Source organism: Eretmochelys imbricata, chromosome 21 (assembly GCF_965152235.1).
Source record: "Eretmochelys imbricata isolate rEreImb1 chromosome 21, rEreImb1.hap1, whole genome shotgun sequence".
Lineage (NCBI taxonomy): Eukaryota > Metazoa > Chordata > Testudines > Cheloniidae > Eretmochelys > Eretmochelys imbricata.
In genome coordinates, this window is record NC_135592.1 from 11,299,178 (window position 1) to 11,321,598 (window position 22,421).

General features: G+C 51.6%; 1 protein-coding gene across 1 annotated transcript in view; it reads left to right on the plus strand.

The window, feature by feature from the left end:
* Positions 1–16,390, plus strand: part of SCUBE3 (signal peptide, CUB domain and EGF like domain containing 3) — a 94,080-nt gene extending 77,690 nt beyond the window's left edge. Inside the window, exons 11-23 of the mRNA XM_077839412.1 lie at positions 4,176–4,298; positions 6,212–6,328; positions 6,937–7,029; positions 7,135–7,251; positions 7,396–7,557; positions 8,541–8,744; positions 9,023–9,184; positions 9,910–10,077; positions 11,559–11,720; positions 12,206–12,403; positions 13,488–13,640; positions 15,207–15,286; positions 15,960–16,390. Of these exons, the coding sequence (XP_077695538.1) occupies positions 4,176–4,298; positions 6,212–6,328; positions 6,937–7,029; positions 7,135–7,251; positions 7,396–7,557; positions 8,541–8,744; positions 9,023–9,184; positions 9,910–10,077; positions 11,559–11,720; positions 12,206–12,403; positions 13,488–13,640; positions 15,207–15,286; positions 15,960–16,109 (1,889 nt within the window). The 3' untranslated portion in view covers positions 16,110–16,390. The remainder of the gene's footprint in view (positions 1–4,175; positions 4,299–6,211; positions 6,329–6,936; positions 7,030–7,134; positions 7,252–7,395; positions 7,558–8,540; positions 8,745–9,022; positions 9,185–9,909; positions 10,078–11,558; positions 11,721–12,205; positions 12,404–13,487; positions 13,641–15,206; positions 15,287–15,959) is intronic.
* The last annotated feature ends 6,031 nt before the right edge of the window (positions 16,391–22,421 follow it).

Here is a 22,421-nt window from a genome sequence, read left to right on the forward strand (position 1 = left end):
GTGCTCCTACCAGGGATACATTTCTTGCTACCCAGCAGGGGGAGGGATAGTTCAGTGGTTTGAGCATTGGCCTGCTAAACCCAGGGTTGTGAGTTCAGTCTTTGAGGGGTCCATTTAGGGATCTGGGGCAAAAATTGGGGATTGGTCCTGCTTTGAGCAGGGGGTTGGACTAGATGACCTCCTGAGGTCCTTTCCAACCCTGATATTCTATGATTCTGTGAGACAGGAACCATGTGCGTGTTGGGGGATCATGCGGCTAGCATACAGGTGTTCAGAAAGGGCTGGATGAGCCATGAAAGGGACTGCTGCCCAGGTGTCCCTCGAGGAGGCGTGGATGGCAGAGAGATCTTTGGGACGCAGAGACGGGATCACGGTTGTGGGGAAGTCCCATACTGCACTCCTCTCCAGAGCAGCCGAGTCCCTAGTATCCGAATCCGGTCTGGGACTTTGATTGCTTCTGTCCTAACTTTTCCAATGGCTTCACCTCTTCGGATAGGAAAACAGGGACCCCAGTGCCACGTTTGCTTTCCCCTGTAAGCAGCGAGGGGGATGCCAAGCCGGGAGGGGATTTTTCTCTTTCTGCTGATTCCTAAGTAGTTGGAAATGGAGCTCTATAAGCCGAGTGGGTGCAGGGAGCCAGACAGTTGTGTCTGCAACTTCAAACAAAGCGACCGGAGCAATTTGCGACTTGTCCGCTCAGGGAGAGAGAGAAAAAATCCCCAGAGTTCTTGGCACAAAGTTTCGGGGGGGACTTCAAAAAGGTTTTCAGCTGAGTTTCCTGAGTCAGATAACTCCCGAGCGCGAGGGAAGGGGAGGCCTGCGCCCGAGGGAGTAGCAGGGAAGATGAAAAGCGCAGAGAGGTTTGTTCAGGCGTGTTATGGCAGCAGTGCAGTTTGAAGCGGTAGTTTTCAGTGCGAGTTACGTATGCCGAGATACCCTGGATTACCTAGATTAAGGCTTGTGCACCGACACAAAGAAGTCCTCACGCACACAACGTATGCACCCCCTGCACACACACACAAGACGCTTGCACAGACCAGTGCAGATGCCTCTACCTGTAAACCCCTTTGATTCTGTGACGGCCTGTGATAGCAGGGGACTGCACTCGATGACTCAGGAAGTCTCTTTCCATCCTATGTAAATGCAGTCCAGACTGAGAACGCGCCTCCCACGTCCAGCAAACAAGTGCCCATGATGGGGCATATTCTCGGCCGATATAATTGACTTCAGTGGAGTCAATGTAAATGCAGTTTGGTTCAATCAGACGTCATTAGCATGGCAGGCTGGACTAGTGCTGTAAAACTCACATACCTAAATGTGCAGTGAACCCTGTACCCAGGAGCCCCCCTGTTAGACGCCTGGTCCCTGCCAGCCCCAAATAAAATCCTGGCCCTGCTGAAGTCAATGGGAGTTTTGCTTTTCACTTCAGTGAAGTCAGGATTTCACCCACTGAATGCAACTCTGCTCCATCTTTCTTGCCAGGCTGCCTCTGTTTATACAGCCAGTGAGTCCTTGCAGTGATTTCATGCCCACTTGCATGCAGACGCAAACACACAAGCAGGTCAACACAGACAGGCAGCCACACTTGTCCATGAGCACTTGCTCACACCATGTGCTAAACGCGCTGGACAGGGAAGTGCTGTCCCTCCCACTGGGAGCAAAAGAGTTCCTTGAGGGAGGAGGTTTATAAAACCTCTCGTAAAGCCAGAGGCCAGCTTAAACCGCCTGCTGGCTGCGGTTTGCAGAGAGAGTGAGGCAGGATGTCGGGAAGGGCTCTTGGTTTGTGTCACGCCGCTCAGGAGTACAAACGTTACTGGGCTCAGTGCAGGGCTCATGGGGTGAATTTCTCTGGCCTGGTATACAGGAGAGTCAGATAGAATTGCCAACCCTTCAGGATTGTCCTGGAATCTCCAGAATTAAAGATGTATCTTTAACTAAAGATTGTGTCATGTGATGAAATCTCCAGGAATTCGTCCAAAGAAAGTAGGCAACTGTAGGGTCAGACTAGGTGAGCTAATGGTCCCTTCTGGCCTTATGCTTGATGAATCAACGAATGTGGAGTGACTGAAATAGATGATGCAAAGCGAGCGTTGAGAGCATAACTGCTAAATGGAATCTACTTTCTAAGTCCTCTGTCTGTCTCTCTTTCTACGTCTAGCTGGTCCCCTGTCCTAGCAGAGTGTTTGGTTTTCACACTGACGGAGGCAAGCTAGACAGAGGATTTAGTCCCTGTGAGCCAAGTATTTGTCACTGCCTGGCTGGGTTACTTTACTGGGGTAAAGGTGGAGCCACACAGAAATTCCAGCTGGTGGAGAAAGCAGCCACTTGGTAGTGAGAAAAACCACCAAGGAGACAGTCTGGGACAAGGGTGGTGCTGGTGACTCTGAGTCAGTCCTGGATCCAGCACCCCAGCAAAGTTGGTGCAAAGGCTGCTGTCAAGGACGAGCTGCCATGATCTGGGCTAAGAAATAAAACCAAGGCCCCAGGTCCTTCGGCTCGTGACAGACCCCTCCACTGATGGCACTTGTGTCAGGAGTCGGCACGTTAGCCCGCCACAGCCTGACCAAATTCAGTTGAGAAATACCTTCCCACCTCCCTGTGGGTCAGTCGGATACAGTATTTGTCTTCACTTCCTGAAATGCAGCATTGCTGGGCATTGTAACACAGCTGCCGCTTTCCACCCCAGAGGTGGATGCATTTCAGTGGTGGGTGACATGAGCCCTAATAAGATCGGCCCATTTGGGCAATCGAAAGAGCTGTGAGGAAGGGAAGGCAGAGCAGCTCCCCTGCCATCCGCTATGGAGCTCGTGAAGTAATTGACACCGTGGGATTGGGTCAAAATAGGTCACCCACCATCCCACTCTATTCTCTGCTCACCTGGGATCTCTGCCCAGCCCTGCACTCCCCTTCCCTTTCCCTCTTGCCCAGCTGGGAGGAGCTGGTTCTTGCTCCGCTCGCAGACCTCCAAGGCCATGGTTGGAGTCCTAGCAAGGTTGCGGGGTTTGCTCCCCAGGCAGGGGGATTGCTCAGCTCTGTATGGAGACCCATTGCTCTGGTTGCTGTCCCCAGCCAGTGGGCGCTCTGTTGGCTTGTGGAAGGAGTGATCAGAGGACGGCTCCTGATTAATAGAAATTGCAGGGAGCTCTTGGGGTGGGGATGAGGATGATTACAGGGCTGTGCTCACGCCCAGCCTGGCTCCCAGCAAGGGGACAAAGGTGAGAAGACACTTCAGGGAACTGAGGAGACTCAGGGTAATGAGGAGTTTGAGCAGGGAACTTCTCCTACATCCTACCCGAGAAGCCGCTGGCAGTTTTTCTCCTCTGACCCTGGCCCCCAGGGGAGGCTCTGCGAAAAGGGGTCTGGGTAGCAGTTAAAGTAGTTGGCTGGGCGCCAGGACCCCTGGGTTCTCTCCCTGGCTCTCCCCCTGACTTATCACAAGTCCCTTTGCCCCTCTGTAGAGTGGGGGTTATGCGGCTGCCTGAGGGGGGCTGGGAGATGTAATGGGTCCCTGCTCACACGGGGCTTTGAAACCCTCACAGGCAGTGCTGCTGGGTAAGTGCCGGGTCTTGCGCCTGCTTGTTACCCTGGAGCAGCTTCATTTTCTGCCGTCCTCCGAGCCTTTCTCCAGAGTGTCCCTCCCCAGGGTAGTGCTTAGTGGTCATCACGCCCTGGGAGTCAGGGCGAGCTGCTGTCTGGAAGTGTGTGCCCAAGTTTCCTCCCTGTGGAGAGCGCTGTCCTGAGTCACAGCTGAGATGCGGCCGGGCACTGTGAAGGGGGGACTCACGTCCCTGCACGTGTGGGACTAAATTCTCCTGTCATTTCACGTATCCTTCCCTACTGGCGCTAATGGGAGCTGTGGGAGCCCAGCTCCTCTGAAGACCCAGCCCAAGGTGTCTCAGGTTGGACCCCCAGAATTACAGGCCACTTTGAAAATGGGGCCTAAAGTGATTTGGTCAGGATTGCTCAGTGAGTCAGTGGCAGAGCCAGGATTAGAACCCAGGAGTCCAGGCTGCCAACCTCCGCCCCACCAGCTCTAACCGCTGGAACACTCCAGGAGCTAGAAATAGAACCCAGGAGTCCTGCCCCCTTCAGCCTGCTGTAACCTCTAATAGAGCTTGCTTTATGCAGCATGGCAATTCCAGTTCTCAGTAATCCTCTCGCTTTCCTCCCTGCAGACATCGATGAATGCAGCATCAACCGAGGAGGCTGCAAATTCGGCTGCGTAAATGCCCCTGGCAGCTACGAGTGTACCTGCCCGGCCGGCTGCAAACTGCACTGGAACAAAAAGGACTGCATAGGTGGGTAAAGAAAGCCCGTGCTGCCATCTAGTGGGTGAACATAGGTCAGCCGGCAAATCCTGAAAAGAGATCTGTGTTTTTCTGTTCTGTCATTGCTGTGAGGTGGTGGATAGACTTTTATCCAGGCAGATTTTGCTGGGAATGTGTGGAGACGGTGCAGCAGAAAGCATGCTGCTTATGGGTTGGATTTGGCCACTGGGTGCACGTTGACCATGCACCCCGGCCTATAGCGTTCTCTCTTGGTCCGAGCATCATGCTGAGTGGAAACCTTTTCAGTCTCAGCCTAGAGCTAGAGCATGTTTTATTTTTGTGCAGATTCCCATGATCCCCATGCTGCCCCAGTGCTGTACTTCTGGCAGAGACAGGGAGTTCAGGCTCCGTTCCCCAGTCTGCCTTTCGCCATTCTGCTGAGACGGCTAGCACAGGAGGCCAGATAATGCAGCTTGTAGAGCTGGTTTTCATGCTGTGGTCTCTTGACCTGAGAGCCCCCTTCCTCCCCCAAACCCATCTCACCTGGGCTGCTGGGCTCAAGAGAAGAGAGGGTTTGGGATGTGGTGGAGGAAATTCTGGCACCTCGCCTAGAAAAGTGCACATCAGAAAGTGTCCTTCACCTGCTGAACTTCCCCGGCTATTTCAAACCTGGGTCGAATTCGGTTTGTTCTTTACATAGTGCTCTTCTCCCCAAGGGATCCCAAAGCACTTTGCTGATAGATATACCTATAAAAATCTCTTTACCTGCCCCTGACTTGCAGCCACCTCTGGGGAGGGACACAGCAGCTGTTCTTAACAGCCCACAGCAACACTGTGGTGCCCAGTTGATTCCCTTCCATTACCTGCCAAGAGAAGGGACAGGAGATAGACTGAGCAAAGCCTCCTCAGAATGAAGGAGTGAGTGAAACCCCAGCAAGTGCTCTTACTCCTCAAGATGATCTGCTGACTCAAGGCTCCAGGTTGAGTGTTTGAGTGTAAAGCTGTGTGGGAGAACCCACAACACCACACGCACCCCTGTCTTGCCAGGATGGCCCACGGCAGAAGCAGGTGGCTGAGGGAGGAGGATGGATGCTGTGGTAGGAGTGGAGTTGGGAGCAAGGTTAGAGTCCCACTGTTGAATTAATTTGGATAGAATAAATGGGCTTTTAGCTGCCTCTTTCTGGTCCCGGGCTTCCAGCAGTGTTGCAAAGTAGGCAGTCTTGGCCAGCTAAGCCAGACTCTCCTTCACCAGAAGGAAAAAGGAGAGAGGGAGGAAAGAGAAGAAAGAAGGTGGGGAAGGAGAAGGACACGTTCGGGGGAGAGAAAAAGTCTCACATCCCAGGTGGTGTTCGGGATTCAGCCAGTGGAGGTGGTGATGTCATGTGGCTCCCTCTTTCTCTGGCCTGGTGTGGTCAGGACATCTCTCAGGATCAGAATGACAAAGGCCCAGGGACCCAGGAGATGGTGGGGGTGGCAGCCAGGATGGTGAAACTCACTCCAGTCGCCTATTTGTCTTCCAAAGTCTCTTTCTGCAAGGACCCCAGAAGGAGCGATTGGGGGGAGTAGCCCATCCCTTCACTGTTTTGCCCACTAATTAGGCCTAATTTCCGACCCACCAATTTTGATTCATTGATTTTTCAGTTTCACAGTGCTCTGTTTACCAGGGATGATCGTCCTCGAGTGATATCTGGAGTTCTTTTTGTTTCTACTAATGCAGTCTCTCTGTCTCCCTTTTGCAGCTTTCCCAGTCGCTACTGAGAATGCTAGATTATTGTGAATGAAGTTTCACTCCCTTTTTTCAGTTGCGCCCACAATTGCGCTAAATCTTTAGGCCCAGTTATGATAACTCCCCTCCCCCAGTGCCCGGAGCAGCTCCTGCTTGGCTGGTCGGCCCCGAGTTGCCCCCTGCTTGTTGTCACCACTCGCTGCTTGTTGTCCTTCAGAGCTGGTGAAATGCCTGACGGGCCCCATCTCTCACCGGGCCATGCTCACCTGCAACAAGAACGGCAAGAAGGACAGCTGCTCCCTCACCTGCACCTCCAAGGCCCGCTTCCTGCCAGGTACCAACCCGTGGCCGCCACATCTCCCCTGAAACCTACCCGGGGCACTGGCCTTCTCGAGCGCCCTCTGTCCGAAAGGGATTTACAAATATGGATCTCTCCCTGCCCGTTACTGAGGTGGCTGCTTAACGGTGCCCCGCATTGCCGTGCAGAACGTCGTATGTAGTGGAAAGCACAGAGGGGGCTTAGGGAAGCAGGATGTCACTGTGCAGGCTAGATTTAGGCCTGGATAATGCAGAAGTCACCACACTGTAGAATGCACCCCCCTAGGGGTGTGCAGAGGACCTTTTGGGGGGCCATGGCTGGGGTCCGGCCGACCCCCACTGAGGCGGGACACAGGATCTCAGGCTTTGCAGGGCCCTGGCTTTGCCTGAATTGACCCTCGGGTTGTGCTATCGATGAACCAGTCTCTAGAACTTCAAAGGTTGGGGTCAGATCAGCACCCAAAGCACATGTGAGCTGCTTAGATGCAGAGCCAGGGCCTGATTTCCAAGGGTGCTGAGCCTCCAGTGACCTCCCTGGGCCATGCAGTGGAGTAGCACTTTGGAAGCCAGGCCGGGAGTGAGCCCCAGGCTCTGTCTGAATCCCTCCTTTCTCCCTCTTTGCAGAGTCCGACAGCAGCTACACAGTGAGCTGCGGGACGCCCATCCTGCGCCAGGGGGCCCAGCAGAGGCCTGGCAACAGCAGCCATCACTGCATCGGTAAGGTCGCTCTCCTGGGCTGGTCCGAGCCTCCCCTGTCCCCAGCTGCCACCGCGGGAGGCTCAGCTGGTGCCGCTGATGTTTAGCACCTGCCTTTTCTTTTAGAGACTGCTGCTGCTCCAATCAAACAAAAGGCTTCCTTCAAGATCAAGGACGCCAAGTGCCACTTGCACCCACGCGTGAAGGGGAAGCAGGATGAGCCGGGGAAGCATGGGGCCCCAGGTGAGGCGTACACCCTCCCCCCAACCAGCCGTGTAAGCTCCTCTATGGCTGTGGAAGAGGAAGAGGCCCCATTGACCACCTGGGCTTGAGTTTCCCAAGGGAGCTGTGGGGAGGATGCTGACGCTCTGGTTCCCTCTCTTCCAGGCGGGGCGGCCCCCTGCTCGGATTGCCAGGTGACCTTCGTGAACCTCAAGTGCGACTCATCAAAGAAGGGCAAAGGCCGCCGGGCCCGCAACTCCCCCAACAAGGAGGTGACGCGCATCACCCTGGAGTTTGAGGCAGAAATCAAACCGGAAGAGGTCACAGGTGAGGGACAGTGCTGGGAGGACCGGCTTTCCCAGAGTGCACTGGGCCTGAGGCAATCCCAGGTTGGGGGATATGGGACTGGAAGGACTGGTTTTCCCGGAGTGCACTGGGCCTGAGGAGAGAGGCCTGGCTTTCCCAGAATGCTCTGGAACTGAGGTGAGCCCACGTAGCAGTAGGAGCCCTGGCTTTCCCGGTGTGCACTGGGCTGAACAGCCGTCAATTTGGAAGGAGCAGACAACTCTCCAGTAACACCTGCCTTGTGCTGTTAATTACCTTCATACGTTGCTAGGCAGCATGTTCCATGGCCTGTGTGAAATGAGCTTGGCAGTTCTCAGACCAGCTCCTTCTGGGCAGATGTCCATGTCACAAAAACCACCGTCCCGGCTTGCACTGACTGGCCCCCTCACCAGCGGTCTGGCCAGAGGCCAAGGGTTGAGTAGGACCATGGAAACTGAACCCCTTCCGCACCTCTAGAAGGGGCTTTCCCAAGATGTAGATGAGGCAGGCTGTGGGGGAAATTTGCCCTGCCACTCCTTGCGCTGGTTCCAGGTCTCTGGCCAGTGATGATGATGCACAGAGCCTCTGCTGTCCACACTGCAGCTTTAACAGTTACATCCACAGCCATCCCAAGTGCGGGGACCAAGTGGGCACTAAAAGAGGAGGGGGGTAGAATAGGCAGAGATGTATAGTCACCCCAGAGTGTGGACATACAAGGGTGGGCAGCAGCCCAGGCTCGGGCGTGGGGAGATGGGATGAGTAGTCAGGAGGAAGCCCCTAATCCAGCTGAAGATGTCCCTTTGTTGCTTGAGTTCCCCCCGGTCCCTGTCACCCCACTCACACCTGATAGAAGATTGGTGAGGAATCACACTACTAGCTCTGGCAGGGAGCTGCAGCAGTGATGGGGAGGGGCAGTCTAGGACGGCATCTGCTTTCCCTGTGCTCACCCTGATAGTCTACCCCCTCCCCCCGTCTCTGACCTCTAGCCAGCTGCAATATTAACTGCCTGCGGCAGAGGGTGGAAAAGAAGTTGAAGTCTGCAATCAAGGCCCTGAAGAAGTCCATAAACCAGGAGCGATTCCTGATCCGCTTTGCGGGCATGGATTATGAGGTGGCGCGGAAGCTGAGCATGTCCCCGGAGAGTCAGGAGAGCTGCGGGCCAGGGCAGCAAAGGCTAGGATCCAAGTGTGGTAAGGGAACAGCTGGGGGGTTAGGGACCTGGGGCCAGTTGCACATTAAGCTGTACGTCCCTAGTGCCGAACTACAATTCCCAAGCACCAGTGCTCCACGTGCTGACGGTCAGTAGGGGAAGTTACCATGTGTTCTCCCTTTAGAGGCACTGACTTGTCAATATTAGGAGCTGGGGACCCCGAGGGCCTCTCACCTGCAGCCAGAATAAGGCATATTGGGGATAGCTTGGTGGGGGTTCTCGCTACATGTGCCCCTAACGGCTCTGCCTCTCTCTTAGTTAGCTGCCTGCAGGGAACGTATTACCACGGTCAGCTGGAGCAGTGTGTCCCTTGCCCCCCAGGGACCTACCAGGAGAAAGAAGGCCAGCTCTCCTGTGACCTGTGCCCTGGAAGCGATGCGTATGGCCCTGCTGGAGCAACAAACATAACCGCCTGTGCAGGTACGGTGCGGGGTCGATCGGTTGCTGTTTGTGACCTCGGAGAGGCTGGTTGTGGAACCAAGAGGCACCTTACAGCTGTGGCGTTCTGGCGCTCTTGATCACCTCTTCCATAGGGCCCGGCAAGGGTCTTTGTGTGGGCTCGGCGTTGTGGGATGGGGTTAGGAGCACCAGCGATGCAGGCGTGGCGGCTTGACTGCAGGGGGCTGCTGCTTTTGGCTGTTCTTCCTGCAGGGTAAACTTTGATGCATCCCAGTCATGAGCCAAAGGGGGTGAGGTGTTGTAAGAGCAGAACCATGGGGGAATTGGATCCAGTCCATTTTATCAGAGTCCCCAAAGTTCAGGGGAGAAGGGGACAGAGACCATCTCTTTGTCCTGTTGTATAGTACCTAGCACAATGGGGTCCAGACCCACGACTGGGGCTCCTAGGAGCTGCTGCAATAAATAATAAAGATCTGGCTGAACGGTTCTGGTTCTGATCCACCTGCAGCTGTCACCAGGGGGTCCCACAGCAACAGTGGCAAGAAGGTGGTAATTTCCAGGCTGCTGCAAGGTGCTTGCAACCAGTGGGGCTGCCCCACGGATCTGAGGAGGAGCCAGAGCTGCCTGTGGCTCCCCCTGTCTGGGGTTCAGCACCAGTGACATGCAGTGTGGAGCTCAGGGCACAAGGAGGCTGTGTTATTGCACAACTGACCCACATCTCTCTTTGATTTCCGAATGGGCCTTAGGTCAGTGTCCCCCCGGCCATCACTCAGTGGATGGCTTCATACCCTGCCAGCCGTGTCCCCGGGGCGCCTACCAGCCCGAAGCTGGGCGAGCTCTGTGCTTCCCTTGTGGTGGGGGGCTGACCACCAAACACGAGGGAGCCTTCTCCTTCCAGGACTGCGATACAAAAGGTACGTCCAAGCCAGCAGCTCCATCCGCACCTGGGAGGGGAACAGCCATGGGAGATCAGAGCAGCAGGGCAGCTCCAGGGGGTGTTGGGGGTCTGAGTTCCCGGGACTGAGCCTGCTTCATTATGGCTACATCCCCCAAACCCACCCTCTGCTTCTTCAGCTCCCCAGGCCCTGTCACAACAACGACACAGGTGGCAAGGTGGGAAGCTTTCATTTTGCAAAGTGCTTGCGGGGGGACAAATCCCACCCTTGCTCCGCTGCTCCCTTTTGCCCTGAACATCCATCCTTCACCAAGACTCTTGGCTTCAATCTACCCCTCCACCCTCCCAGCGGTATCCGCTCACCCACCCTATTCCATTTTCCCCGCTCTCCTGTTAGACTGCAATCTCCTTGAGAAGCTACGTGCTTGTCGAGCTGCCTTGCACAATGGCTGTACGAATCCACCAGCCCAGGCGCAAAATCCACCTGCCCACCCTTTAAATAACGGTGCCAAAGCGAACGAGAATTGGTGGCGTGTTTGCAGGGCTGTTCTAACACTGCACCGATGCATTTAGGACCCCAGAAATACTCTTACAAAGGAGCACTCCAGCGTTGTCCAGTAAGGGACTCCCAACACCACCATGTTGCTGTTACAACGCTGTGTGGGGTCTTGGGCCTTTACTGTGTTTATTAGGGTTAATAATAACAGTGTAATAATTGGGTGCTTATTTTTAGGCTAAGCTTTATTACAAGGAAATCTGGTCTGCCGAGTTTTGCAGTTAGCTGTGCAGTGATGATGTGGATGCAATTTCTCCTCCTATTAAAGGGGGGATCGTTGAAGTTAATGCAAAATCCGGAGTTCGGCATGTGACTGTCCCAGTGAGGGAGAGAGAGAATAACCATTCTAAACAGGAAGGTCCTGGCAGCCTAAATGAACACTTCAAAAGAGCCTTGAATGGGAATGCAGCTGATGAAGTGAGCTGTAGCTCACGAAAGCTTATGCTCAAATAAATGTGTTAGTCTCTAAGGTGCCACAAGTCCTCCTTTTCTTTTTGCAAATACAGACTAACACGGCTGCTACTCTGAAACATGGGAATACCTGTGTCACTTTAAATAAAAGAAAGAAAGAAAAGAAAAAAAAAGTCTCCTTGCACATAGCTTCCAGGGAGTGTGAGTGGGAGCTGTGAATCGGAACCCCTGGGTTCTACTCCCAGCTCTGCCACTGACTTGCTGCTTGATCCTGGGCAAGTCACCTAACTTCTCTGTGGCCAGGTTTTCCCAGTTGTAAAGCAGGGAAAATACTCATCTCTCCCCAAGGAGTAGCAGAGCTGGGAGTGGGAACCAGGAGCCGGCTGCTCTGATCACTCATGTTTGCTTAATAAAATGTCTGATTGGCTGAGCTACAAGAGCTGTGGCTCCTCGACAGCTGGGAGTGACTCAGTGAGCTGATGCCTCCTTGCCTGATCCCTGTCAGTACATTTTCCTCTCCCCTCTCGCCACAGTTCAGTGCTCCCCGGGTCATTACTACAATACCAGCGTCCACCGCTGCATCCGCTGTGCCGTGGGCACCTACCAGCCAGACTTCCGCCAGAATTACTGCATCACCTGCCCCGGCAACACCACCACGGACTTCGACGGCTCCACGTCCGTGTCCCAGTGTAAAAGTACGCGCTTCAAGCAGCCCGGGTGCTGTGTCCATACGTCGCGTGTGCAACCCAATCTCTGCCAGTCGCTGTGTTTCTCTGTTAGCATGATGTCCATCCAGAGGGTCCTGTCGGAGTCCTGGCCCTGGCAGAAGGCCACCTCCTCTTGGTGTTTCCCTTTATGCATCTCCAATCATGAGCACAGACAGCTGCATCCAGCTATTCATACATATGTCCACACTTACACACACACACACACTTTCATGTATGCCCCTTGCACACATGCCACCAGTCAGTGCCTGGGCATGCTCTGCATGCTGACCCACATGCTTGTGCATATGCACACATGAATATATGTGAGCATAGGTGCGTCCGTAGGCACAGATAGCCTGCTGCATACAGGATTAGGATGGCCTGATCCAATTCTTCTGCCAACAGATCATTGCCTAGTGCCCCCATGTCAGAGAACTAATTCCCAGTGACCACTGGTCCTTGTTGCCTTGCAGACCGCCAGTGCGGAGGGGAGCTGGGCGAGTACACTGGCTACATCGAGTCTCCCAACTACCCTGGGAACTACCCCGCCAACATTGAGTGCACCTGGAACATCAACCCCCCCCCAAAGCGCAAGATCCTCATCGTAGTCCCGGAGATCTTCCTGCCATCCGAGGACGAGTGCGGGGACGTCTTGGTCATGCGGAAAAACTGTAGGTAACCGATTGCTGTGGCGTGGCCATGCTGGGCAATGGGGGTACTAGGTAATCCCGCGAGAGCCCTTCTCCCCCACCTCCCAGGCTGTCTGGTCTGCGGACACCTCTGGGAGCAGCGGAGCCCGGTAAGTGATGGAGCAGGCGTGTGTGGAGGAGAGGGTGACCGCACCGCAGGTGAACTCGATGCATCCCTAAAGAGCTGCCTTCACCTCTGGCTTGATCCCAGGTAGGACGAGTTTGGTGCACTCAGCCTAAAGGGGAAGCCTGCATCCTTGGGCTGAGCATGGGTAACTACTATGGGGAGTGGGGTTTGTAGTGAGTGGATCCACCCCGCATAACTCACTACCTGGGGCTGGCTTCCCTGTTAAACCCCACTGCAGAGCTGGGTGCATGCCCATCAGTAAAGGCTCCTGGTTGTGCATTGCTCACGGCTCCTGGCCTCAGGCAAGGAGATGAAACCAGCCTGCAGATTCCTTGCTGCCGTTCAACTCCCGAGGTGGCTGGGCTTCCTCTCCATCCAGATGTCTTCCCGAGTGTTGCCCTGGTTATGGCAAAGCCATTCTGTGCCCTGCGGGTACAGTCTCTGGAGTGCTTTGAGGCCCGGAAGCAGTTCCTGGGGCTTTGCCAACCTAGTCCCAGGCGTGGTGTGTCCACATGACACTGTTATGGTGCATCACCTGGTGCTGAATCTCATGACGCAGTCCCGTTGGGCCAAGGGGCCCCAGCTCCGGGTTTGCAAAGGTGGCCGTGGAGTTCATTGAACTCCGTGGTGCTCAGCACCTCTGAACATCGGGCCCCCGGCTGACCGACGCTGGCCATCCACAGTCTGCGCCCACCTCTGAAAGTGTTGCACGCGGGTGCCTCAGTACCCATACTGAATGGTGGAGGAGGAAGGTGGCCCCCAGAGTAAGGAGTAGAACTGGAGCCATACAGTCAGCTCCTGTGTATTCATAATGTGGCCCTTCAGCAAGGAGACCCCTGCCCGCAATATTGAAACAAACCAAAAGATGTCTGGACCTGGGTGTTTGTGTGGCTGAATGATTCCAGGCAACACCTGGTCCTTTCCTGTCCCCCTCCGCAGCCTCCCCCTCCTCCATCACGACCTATGAGACGTGCCAGACGTACGAGAGGCCCATAGCCTTCACCGCCAGGTCCCGCAAGCTGTGGATCAACTTCAAAACCAGCGAGGCCAACGGCGCCAGGGGCTTCCAGATCCCCTACGTCACCTACGACGGTAAGTGGGGGAGTATGTGTAAGGGCATAGCAAGAGCACGGGTGGGACTGCAGTGTAAGTGCTCATCACGCGGGACTGAGACGCCTGGGTTTTATTGCCAGTGCTAACACGTGGTCTCGGAAATCTCGAACTGAGCATTGTAAAGCGATTTGAATGATATTACACACACAAAAGGACAATGTTAAGGTTGCAAAGTCAAGCACTCACAAGTTAGGAAATGCCAGAATTAAGCTTGTGTGTGCACAACCTTAACCCGGCCCCTTGTGCCTATGCATTACGATACAGTCTTCAATGACGTGATCGTCTAAGATTTTTTCCACAAGTACCCGAGCGAATCCACCAGCAGGGGGTCATTGAAAGCTCAGAAGCAACAGTCTCCCTCCTCTCGATTCAGGCCCCCGGCCCCGGCACAGTCTGCAGCAGCCCAGAGGGGCATTGCAGGGCAAGTCGCGCTCAGCCCCAGGCAGGAGCATGCTCAGTGTGCATGGGATCTTTGGGGACTTCAGCCGCTAAAAACGAAGAAGTCTGTCCGAAGCATGTGCAAGCTGCCAGGTGTCATTTGGCCAAATTTGGGATGACGAAAGGTGACAGCGCCACCCTCCTGCCGAATTTCAAGTCCCTGCTCCAAAGCACGAGGGCACTAGGGCTTTTCAAAGAAAAGGTTGCCAGAATTTTTGTAAATGGGCAAAACCATATATTTTCCCTAACTTTGTTCTTACACGTGGCTGAATCGGTTGGGGTAAAAAAAGTTCCCAAAACAATTCAGCCTGAGACAGACACCTGGCATGGGAAATTTCAGTCCAAATGGTTAGCATGGCAAAGTTATCAGCAATTGAAAACAGGGTCTTACAATGGGACGTCTCAGGCGATCTTAATAGACAGAGCTACCAACCCAGCTTATAACGGAATACGGTACACCTCAGGAAGTTTGCTACCAGTGTACAGTCCTTGTCGAGACACAGTGAAAGGAACTCAGGGGTTAGAAATGAGACTTAAGAAGTGACCAGTGAGCAGATGATCATTTTTAATACTATAAATATTTGTGAAGTGCCAAGTAAATCTGCCCCTACTCTCCCAATCCGGGTGGGCTTTCCCTCTTCTCTCCCAGATGGTTTTGTACCTTGCTGGATGATTAAGTGCCTCACCTGCACTCCACCCTCCTGCTTCTGCCCTGTGCTCAGTTCAGAGGCTAGTCCCTGGCCCTCAGGTTGACCTCATGACCTAATGTCCTGCTTCTTAAGTTTCCTCAATACTGCCATGCACCTGTCTGGGGCATTCTAAACTTACCCAAGTGTAAAGTGTCTTGCCTGATCTATTAGTTTCTTGAAACACCTGCGTACATGTGATTGGTGTTCTGCATGGACAGGGGGGAACCACCGCAGCTTTTGGTGCTCCACTCCAAACAATAAGGTGTGGAGTGAAGCTTTTTGGCTCACGGCAGAGTACAATTTCGCTGTTTTCTGGAGCCCAGAATTCCATCTTTACAATAGCATCCTGTCGCTGAATTAGCCGAGCACTCCTGCCACCTGCTTTCCCCCTGACTTCCTTTCTCGCTTGGCTTTGCAGAGGATTACGAACAGCTGGTGGAGGATATTGTCCGGGATGGCAGGCTGTACGCCTCCGAAAACCATCAGGAAATATTAAAGGTGAGACCATCCGTGAGTGGGACTGGGAATCAGGACTCCTGGGTTCTGTTCCCAGCTTTCCAGGCGAGTCACTTCCCCTTTGTGTTGACTCCCCCTAACTGTACAATGGGTACTTCTCCTAGTGTTGCCCCTGTCCTGACGTTCTTAACACACTCCCAGGATTCACAGGTGTGTCCTGAGAGCCACAATAAGGAGCTGAGGATTAGAATTCATCTACTGAAGTACAATGGCTTGTCTTGTGGTCCTGTAACCTATCGCGTGTCCAGCAGCTGGTCTAGTTCTCCCACATACACTCCTTGACTCTCTCTGTTGCTTGTTGTTTTACTATGGAGCCTCTTGCTCACATTCTTCATGTCTAGTCAAAATTGACTGAGGCAGCCTTGTCTAGTAGCTAGAGCAAGGGACTCCAAGTCAGGAGATCTGGGTTCCATTCTCAGCCCTGCCCTGGATAGGGCACCCCTCTGTCCCCCTGTGGCAAGGCTTTTAGATGCTTTGTTCCTCAGTTTCCCCATCTGTAAATTAAAGCGTTTGAGCTCATTGGATCCATGCAATAAGATCACAAAGTATGATCTTTTAGACCGACCATCAGTCAGACCACATCCATTATGCTTTAATTGTGGATACCAGCTTTTACCTGGAGGTGATGTGACTCTTCCGTTTGTTTCTCTCGAAGGACAAGAAGCTGATGAAGGCTTTCTTCGACGTGCTGGCTCATCCACAGAACTACTTCAAGTACACAGAGAAACACAAGGAGATGTTACCACGCTCTTTCATCAAACTCCTCCGCTCCAAAGTCTCCAGCTTCCTCAGACCTTACAAATAGCCCCCAGGCATTCCCACCTGTCTCATGGGCCACCCTCCAGCCAAGGAAACTTTCTTTTGCTCTTATTTGATGGTTTTTGGGTTTTTTTTTCTCAACAGCTTTTTAAACAAACAGAATCCCCGTCTCTCACTATGCAGATGACTCTAAACAATTTCTCCTTGGCTTTCTTCAAACTCATCTCAGCGCTGACTTTGTCTCCAGCAGGGGCGGTCTGTAATCTCAAGGCATCCCATGCTCTGTTCTTTTCCTATGGAGTGTGCAGCCCATAACAATTACCAGTCCCGGAGGGTGATGCTCCGTCTCAGCCCAAGTGGCCTCTACACGCAGAGGCAGCTGCGACCTGCTCTGTTTTATGTAACTTAAGTGTAGTCACTCTGGTTGCCTTTGTGGCCCTTGATTACTACACATCTGCGTCCAAATCTGTCTCCATTCCTAGGCGCCATAAACACACCTACAGTCGCCTGCACTCCTGGGATATAGTTTGGTATTTTTGTTCCTGCCGTGGGCCTTTCTCCAGCTGCCAAAGCAAAGGAAAGCTGCTGCAGCCAGAACAGGCTGTTTCTCAAAGAACTGAGCGCAGAGGAAGCCCTGAATGTGGAAGGTAATGCCTTATTATTTATCGCAGTGTTGTGGTTTAAAAATATATATATATCAACACAGCTTTGCAGGGGGGATCGGGAAAAAAATATACTTTTTTTTTTTAAAAAAAAGAATACTTAAAAAAAAAAAAAAGACAAAGCTGAAAAGCATCACGGCAAATGGCAGTTCCAGTGGATGGGAGATCTGCATCTCTCCAGGGAGCTGGGTTGGTCTCTCTGCATTTGAAGAAAGCATGGCCAAGCCACAGTCTTGTAGAACGTCTGGATGAATGGGAGAAAAAAGGTAATGAACGAGAAGCCTTTCAGATGGATTCATTTTTTTCCCCCATGGACACTTGTGCCAAGAGACCAGACTCTCTTACAAGCTCTGCCAAAGAGTAACTCGTCAACAGAAAAGCAAGCGATGTGAAGAGCAGGAGTAAATGTTTGTGCACTAGGATATCGTCCTTTCTACCTTTTTCATATGTATTAAGTGCAATCATTTGAGTCTTCTTTATATTATTTAGAGGGAAGTTTTTTCTACTAGAAACTACAATATTTATACCTGCCTGAGTATGAGAATGTGTGTTTGTAACAACAAAACAAAAACAAACCAAGGCTTCAATTAACGTGATGACGTTTTCAGACTTTGGAAGCTTTTCTTCTGATATTGGTCCCTAATAAGGCAAATCCACTTGATGTTCCTTTTACCAGTGAAGCTTTTATTCCCTCCTCCCCCTTAATCAGTTGAATCTTTCCCTGACGACTGGAAAGCACAAGCTCTTTTCCCATCCACAAGTGTCTCCAGTGTGGTCAGATTGTGCAGATAACAGGATGCAGTTACCAGTTTACACTTGGTTGCCAGTTATACTCCTTCGCTCTGCAGCATGAATTCTAGAACCCGGAATGCTACTCAGAAGGCTCTCAGACTCTGTCATTCAGTCTAACAGATCCTCTCCATTAGCTGCAGTAGTATGGAGGCTTATCTTGTCATCAGTAGGTCTCCAGGCATGAACAGCCTGATTCTCGTCTCGCTCACCCCAGTGTAAATCAGGAGTTACTCCACTGAAGTTAATGGGAGTTACATAAAAACAGCATGGGGGGAAGAACGAGGCTCCAGACATAGATCGCAATGCTGGAACGGAGCAGATTCTGTCCAGTAAAGAACAGTGACGAAATATAAGACATGGAAGCTAGTTTGTTCCAGTGGAGATTCCCTTCACGCTTATTGGCTCCTGTGTCTCAGCCTGCTGTGAACTTCAGTTTGGTTTGTAAGCAGCCCCTGGTGCTGATCTCACCAGCCTTAGATGTTGCCTGCTTTATGCAAGTGCTTGTTTATATTTTCATGAAGAAACCAGCTAATCTGTTTCCATTTCCTGAAGAGTTGGAAGAAGCAGGGCTGGCTATTGAGGCAGAATTCCCATTGACTTTTGTGGGAGTTCCGTGTGAACTAGGAATTGCCGAATGAGGTGCAGAGAAATTCAGGGTCCGCCCGAACATGTTCCCATGACTGCTCAGTTTGCTGGGACATTGCGGTATTAAACCGCTTGGGGAATCTAATGGCCAAAGCTCCATCAGTCCCTTAGTTAATTCAACCTTGAAAAATCACCATGTCTATGGGGGAGATGCACAAGTCCCACTGACATCTGATAAAATGTGCTTCTAAATCCCTTAGGTTTTTTTGAAAATCTACTGCCTCCTGCAGGGGTTCTCAAACTTAGTCACAGTGCGGGCCACATCTCACTAGGGAGGTTGTCTTGTGGCCAGCTCCCCTTTCATGTGCAATCACATAGCTTCCCGGGCCAAGTCCAGTAGTTGCCTCCCTGAAAAACACTAATATTTAAGCCAGCGTTTTCAAAAGTGGCTACTGACCTTGGGAGCCTCCCTTTGGGAGCCCAGTGAGAGACACCTTAGGCCAGCTGAGCTCCTGCTTCTCCCTTTGATCTTGACTGGCCTTTAATGGCTGCAAGTATCACCTCTCTGTCGATGTCTTGCCAATCTCCACCTCTGCCATAGCCCCACATCTCATCTGATATCTCATCAGCTAGAACTGAACGTAGCCAAAACTTCTCTCCCATTCCTTCTCTTGGTCCCCATTGACAGCAACCTTGAGATGGTATCTGGCTCCTCACTCTCCCTTGCCCCAGGCACGCAGGCCATTTCCAAATCCTGCCACTCCTTCCTTGTTAACCTCAGACCTGTTCTTTACCTGCTATCTCCGCAGCCAGATCTGTCAGGCCCTCATGAGACTCTTCCTATGGCCTCCCGTGTCCACGCACACCACTGTGCAAAATGAAGCCACTTAACAACTCTTCCATGCAGATCGCACCAGTTTGCTGGATCTCCATCCACAGTCATATCACCTCTTTGTCCGAGGTGCTATCTAACTCTGCCTCTTCTTTCGTATCCTCCCTTGTCTGGCTTCGTGTCACCCCCGGGCCCCACTCCACCACCATTCCCTCCTATGGCTGCCCAGTTGTCAGCCTCTAGCCTTTGTGCCTTCTTCCGGGCAGTCCCGTATGCCTGGTGCAATCTCAGTGACCACATCCTGTCCAAATTTACATCTCTCTTTAAAGACCCACTTCTGCCGTGTGGCGAATCCAGTTGACTTGTATACAGGTTTCCTATTTGTTGCTCCACTTCCCGCAGTCACTGTCTACTTGTGTCCTTTGACTATGAGCAACTCGGGGCAGGGACCGTTCCTTCTTGAACGTACGGAAAACACACAGCCCATCGGAGGCACCACTACCATTTGATTATTTATTACACAATACACTCTCATGGCTGTTAGCAGATAGAAGGGACAGGGAGCTAGGGTATCTCTTGAGCAGATAGCAGCTGATGTCTCATATTTTCTTTCTCCCCCCAACGTCTGTCTCTACAGCTTTGTTCTACTGCTGCCCCCAGGAATTCATTGCTGTATCGTCTCGTCCCACCAATCGGATGAGCACGGCTGAGCGTTGCTCAGTTCTATCCCCTTCTTCCTGATTGCATCTCTTGTGAGGGGTTGTGCTTTTTCATGCCATCTGTGTATTTGCCCCCCGCTGCTGGGTCTTCTCAGAAGTTGGACACCTGTGGGCTGAGATGCCTGCCACTTCCGTGGTATCTGCAGCAGACTCCCCAGTGGAAAAGGCACAAGGGTCTATTTTTGGGGTTCAGAATGCATGCAGCAGTGTAGGGGTGTAAAGGGACATGATCAAGTCTAAAGGCCAAATTTCAGGTATGGTTTAATTAAAAAACATCCCTGAACCTGCTGGACAGAGAAGTGTGTCTAGTGCTATTTAAAACCATGGAGCATCTTGCATTTCAAAATGAGACTGCTGCATTCTGAACCTAACCACAACGCTACAGGTTATAACCACTGTGAAACCCATTGCTCTGGCTTCACGGCCCCTCTGAAGGGAAACATGGCAACAGCAGCGGGGGAACAGGTTATTTAGGCTCATTGGACAAGATTTTCAAGAGTGACGTGTGACCTTGGGTGACTTGTGGGATGCCTTAAAAGTGCCCTGATTTTCACACAGTGCTGTGCACCTCCCTCTGGAAATCAGGCCTCAAGATGACAGAAGTCGAGCCCTCAATCTCCAGGCCCTTAGGAAATTCTTGGCCTTTCAATACATTTTTTGTTTGCATAATCTACGGGCCTGATATTGCAGCCTTAGTGCCACGAACAGGCCTTTGACATCAGTCCCGTTCAAATCAACAGCCCTGATCCTGCAAAAACCATGGTATGTGCTTCAGTAACTAGCCCTCAATGGCTTCCTTCGGTCTGGTCACTGATAAGCTACACGCTAGTAGTAAGCATTTGTAGGCATGGCACTACTCCCTTGAATGAACTGCAGGTTCAGACATATAGCTGTGACTTACTACCACAGGTAAATAATTATTTCCTCCATAATCTAGAGTCCTATGTTAACTAGTCACTTAACATTTCCCACTGTCAGTAAATGTATTGAACTGTATTATGCAGCCAGCTGTTAAAATGGACAGAAATAGTTTTAATGGCCTGATTTGTAGAACATGCCACTGACTGGTGTTTCCTTCAGACAACCCTTCTGTACACCATCAAACCCTGCTTCAGTTCCTTGTGCTAAACCTGCCCCAAGGCAAGAACATAGAAAAGGTTTGAAAGCCTGAAAACTCCATCACCCACTTTTTGATGTAGTGAATGTTTCAGTGTAGTAAACAAAGGGTTGGTTTAAAAAAATAAATTGGAATATTTATATCTGCCTTTTGCAGTGGGCCACAATTTAGCATCTCCCACAAAATGATTAAGTGATGAAAAAGACGTAGTTCATAAAGTTATTTGCACTTGATTCAAAAAATTGTATCTGAACTTTGTAAAAAGAAATGTTTGCATTTTGTATTGTCTTTTTAATTATTAAATTGAATTTCTTGGTGTTGTTGATCTTTTAGAAATTGGTTCTGCTACTTATTTTGAAGATTTCTAAAAGTGGGATCTGAGATTTTTCTTTCAGAGATTCGAGAAATTTCAAAAGCACCTCAGTCTCATGGATGTCATCCTAAAGTACCGATACTGCAAATACCCCTAAAGTAACTTTATACCATGAGGAGTCCCATCCCCAATGCTAGCACAGATTCTTCAAGGCAGAGTTATTGGCCATCTCTGCTTCTATAGCAGCTGGGAGTTCTCTGCTGCCCATGAGGTGGTGATGAGTGGTAAGTGAATGGGGAAGCTCAGGTTGGTGCTCTAACCTCATCCACTCCAATTCTTAATCCCTTCCAATACCCAAACCTGGTTTCCATTCTTAATCCTCAAGCACTGCACTACCCCATCCCACTGCTGCTTACTGCACCTAGCTCCTATCACCCTCTTCTCATCGTACATTTCCTATCACTCATTCCTCAGCCCCCCATCTCATTTCCCATTGCTGATCCTCCCTCACTATCCTCAGAGCCCTAGGATTAGGGATGACCAGCTGTGACAGTGTAAACCATCACAGGTTAGGAAAGAGTCAGTCTTCCAAGCAGCAGCTGTAAACAGTGGCCAGGCCCAGGAAGTTAGAACAAGAGGGTGGGGTCCAGCTGGCTCTAATTAACCATTAATGCAGAGGCTGCTGGGAGGAATTTGGGGCCTATATAAATCAGGCCCAGCTCAGGGCTGGGGTAGAGTTCATTTCAGGAAGGTTATGCTATTGCTGAAGGAGAGCTGGGTGAAAAAGCTGGAACTGTGGAACCCAGCAGCAGGGCAGACCTGACTATGGAAAAAACAGGCCAGACCCTCAAAGGAAGGTACTTATTAGGGAATCTGGGTTCAGGCAGGGCCTGCTTCCCCTTCATTTGAAATTTTTCCCCCCCACAAGGGGAAAGGTTTTAATGGCACTTGTGCACAGGACCTCCAGAGCTTCTAGGATTAGATGTAAACACTTCCCCCACCACTGCACCAAGTGTAGCTGTTCTGTGGATAGACCTGAGAAGATGTTTTCTGCATTTATGCTTTTGTCTGTCCCAGGCGCTGGTGAGGTGGCTGCTCCTGGGCCCCTTTTCATTCTAAAGGGACTATTAACCTATTGCATCTATATATCTATTAAAGGGTAGTCTGAAATCTAGTGACCATTTTAAAAAAAGTTTAAATAGTTTAATGTTACCTGTACCCCCATCATCAGTTTTAAAGTGAAAATATGCTAATTCTCCCTTGTTTGTGGGTCTCTCAGTAAAAGACAAACTAATCAAATTTCCCACCCAACTCAGCAGATAAGAGACAGCAACTGGG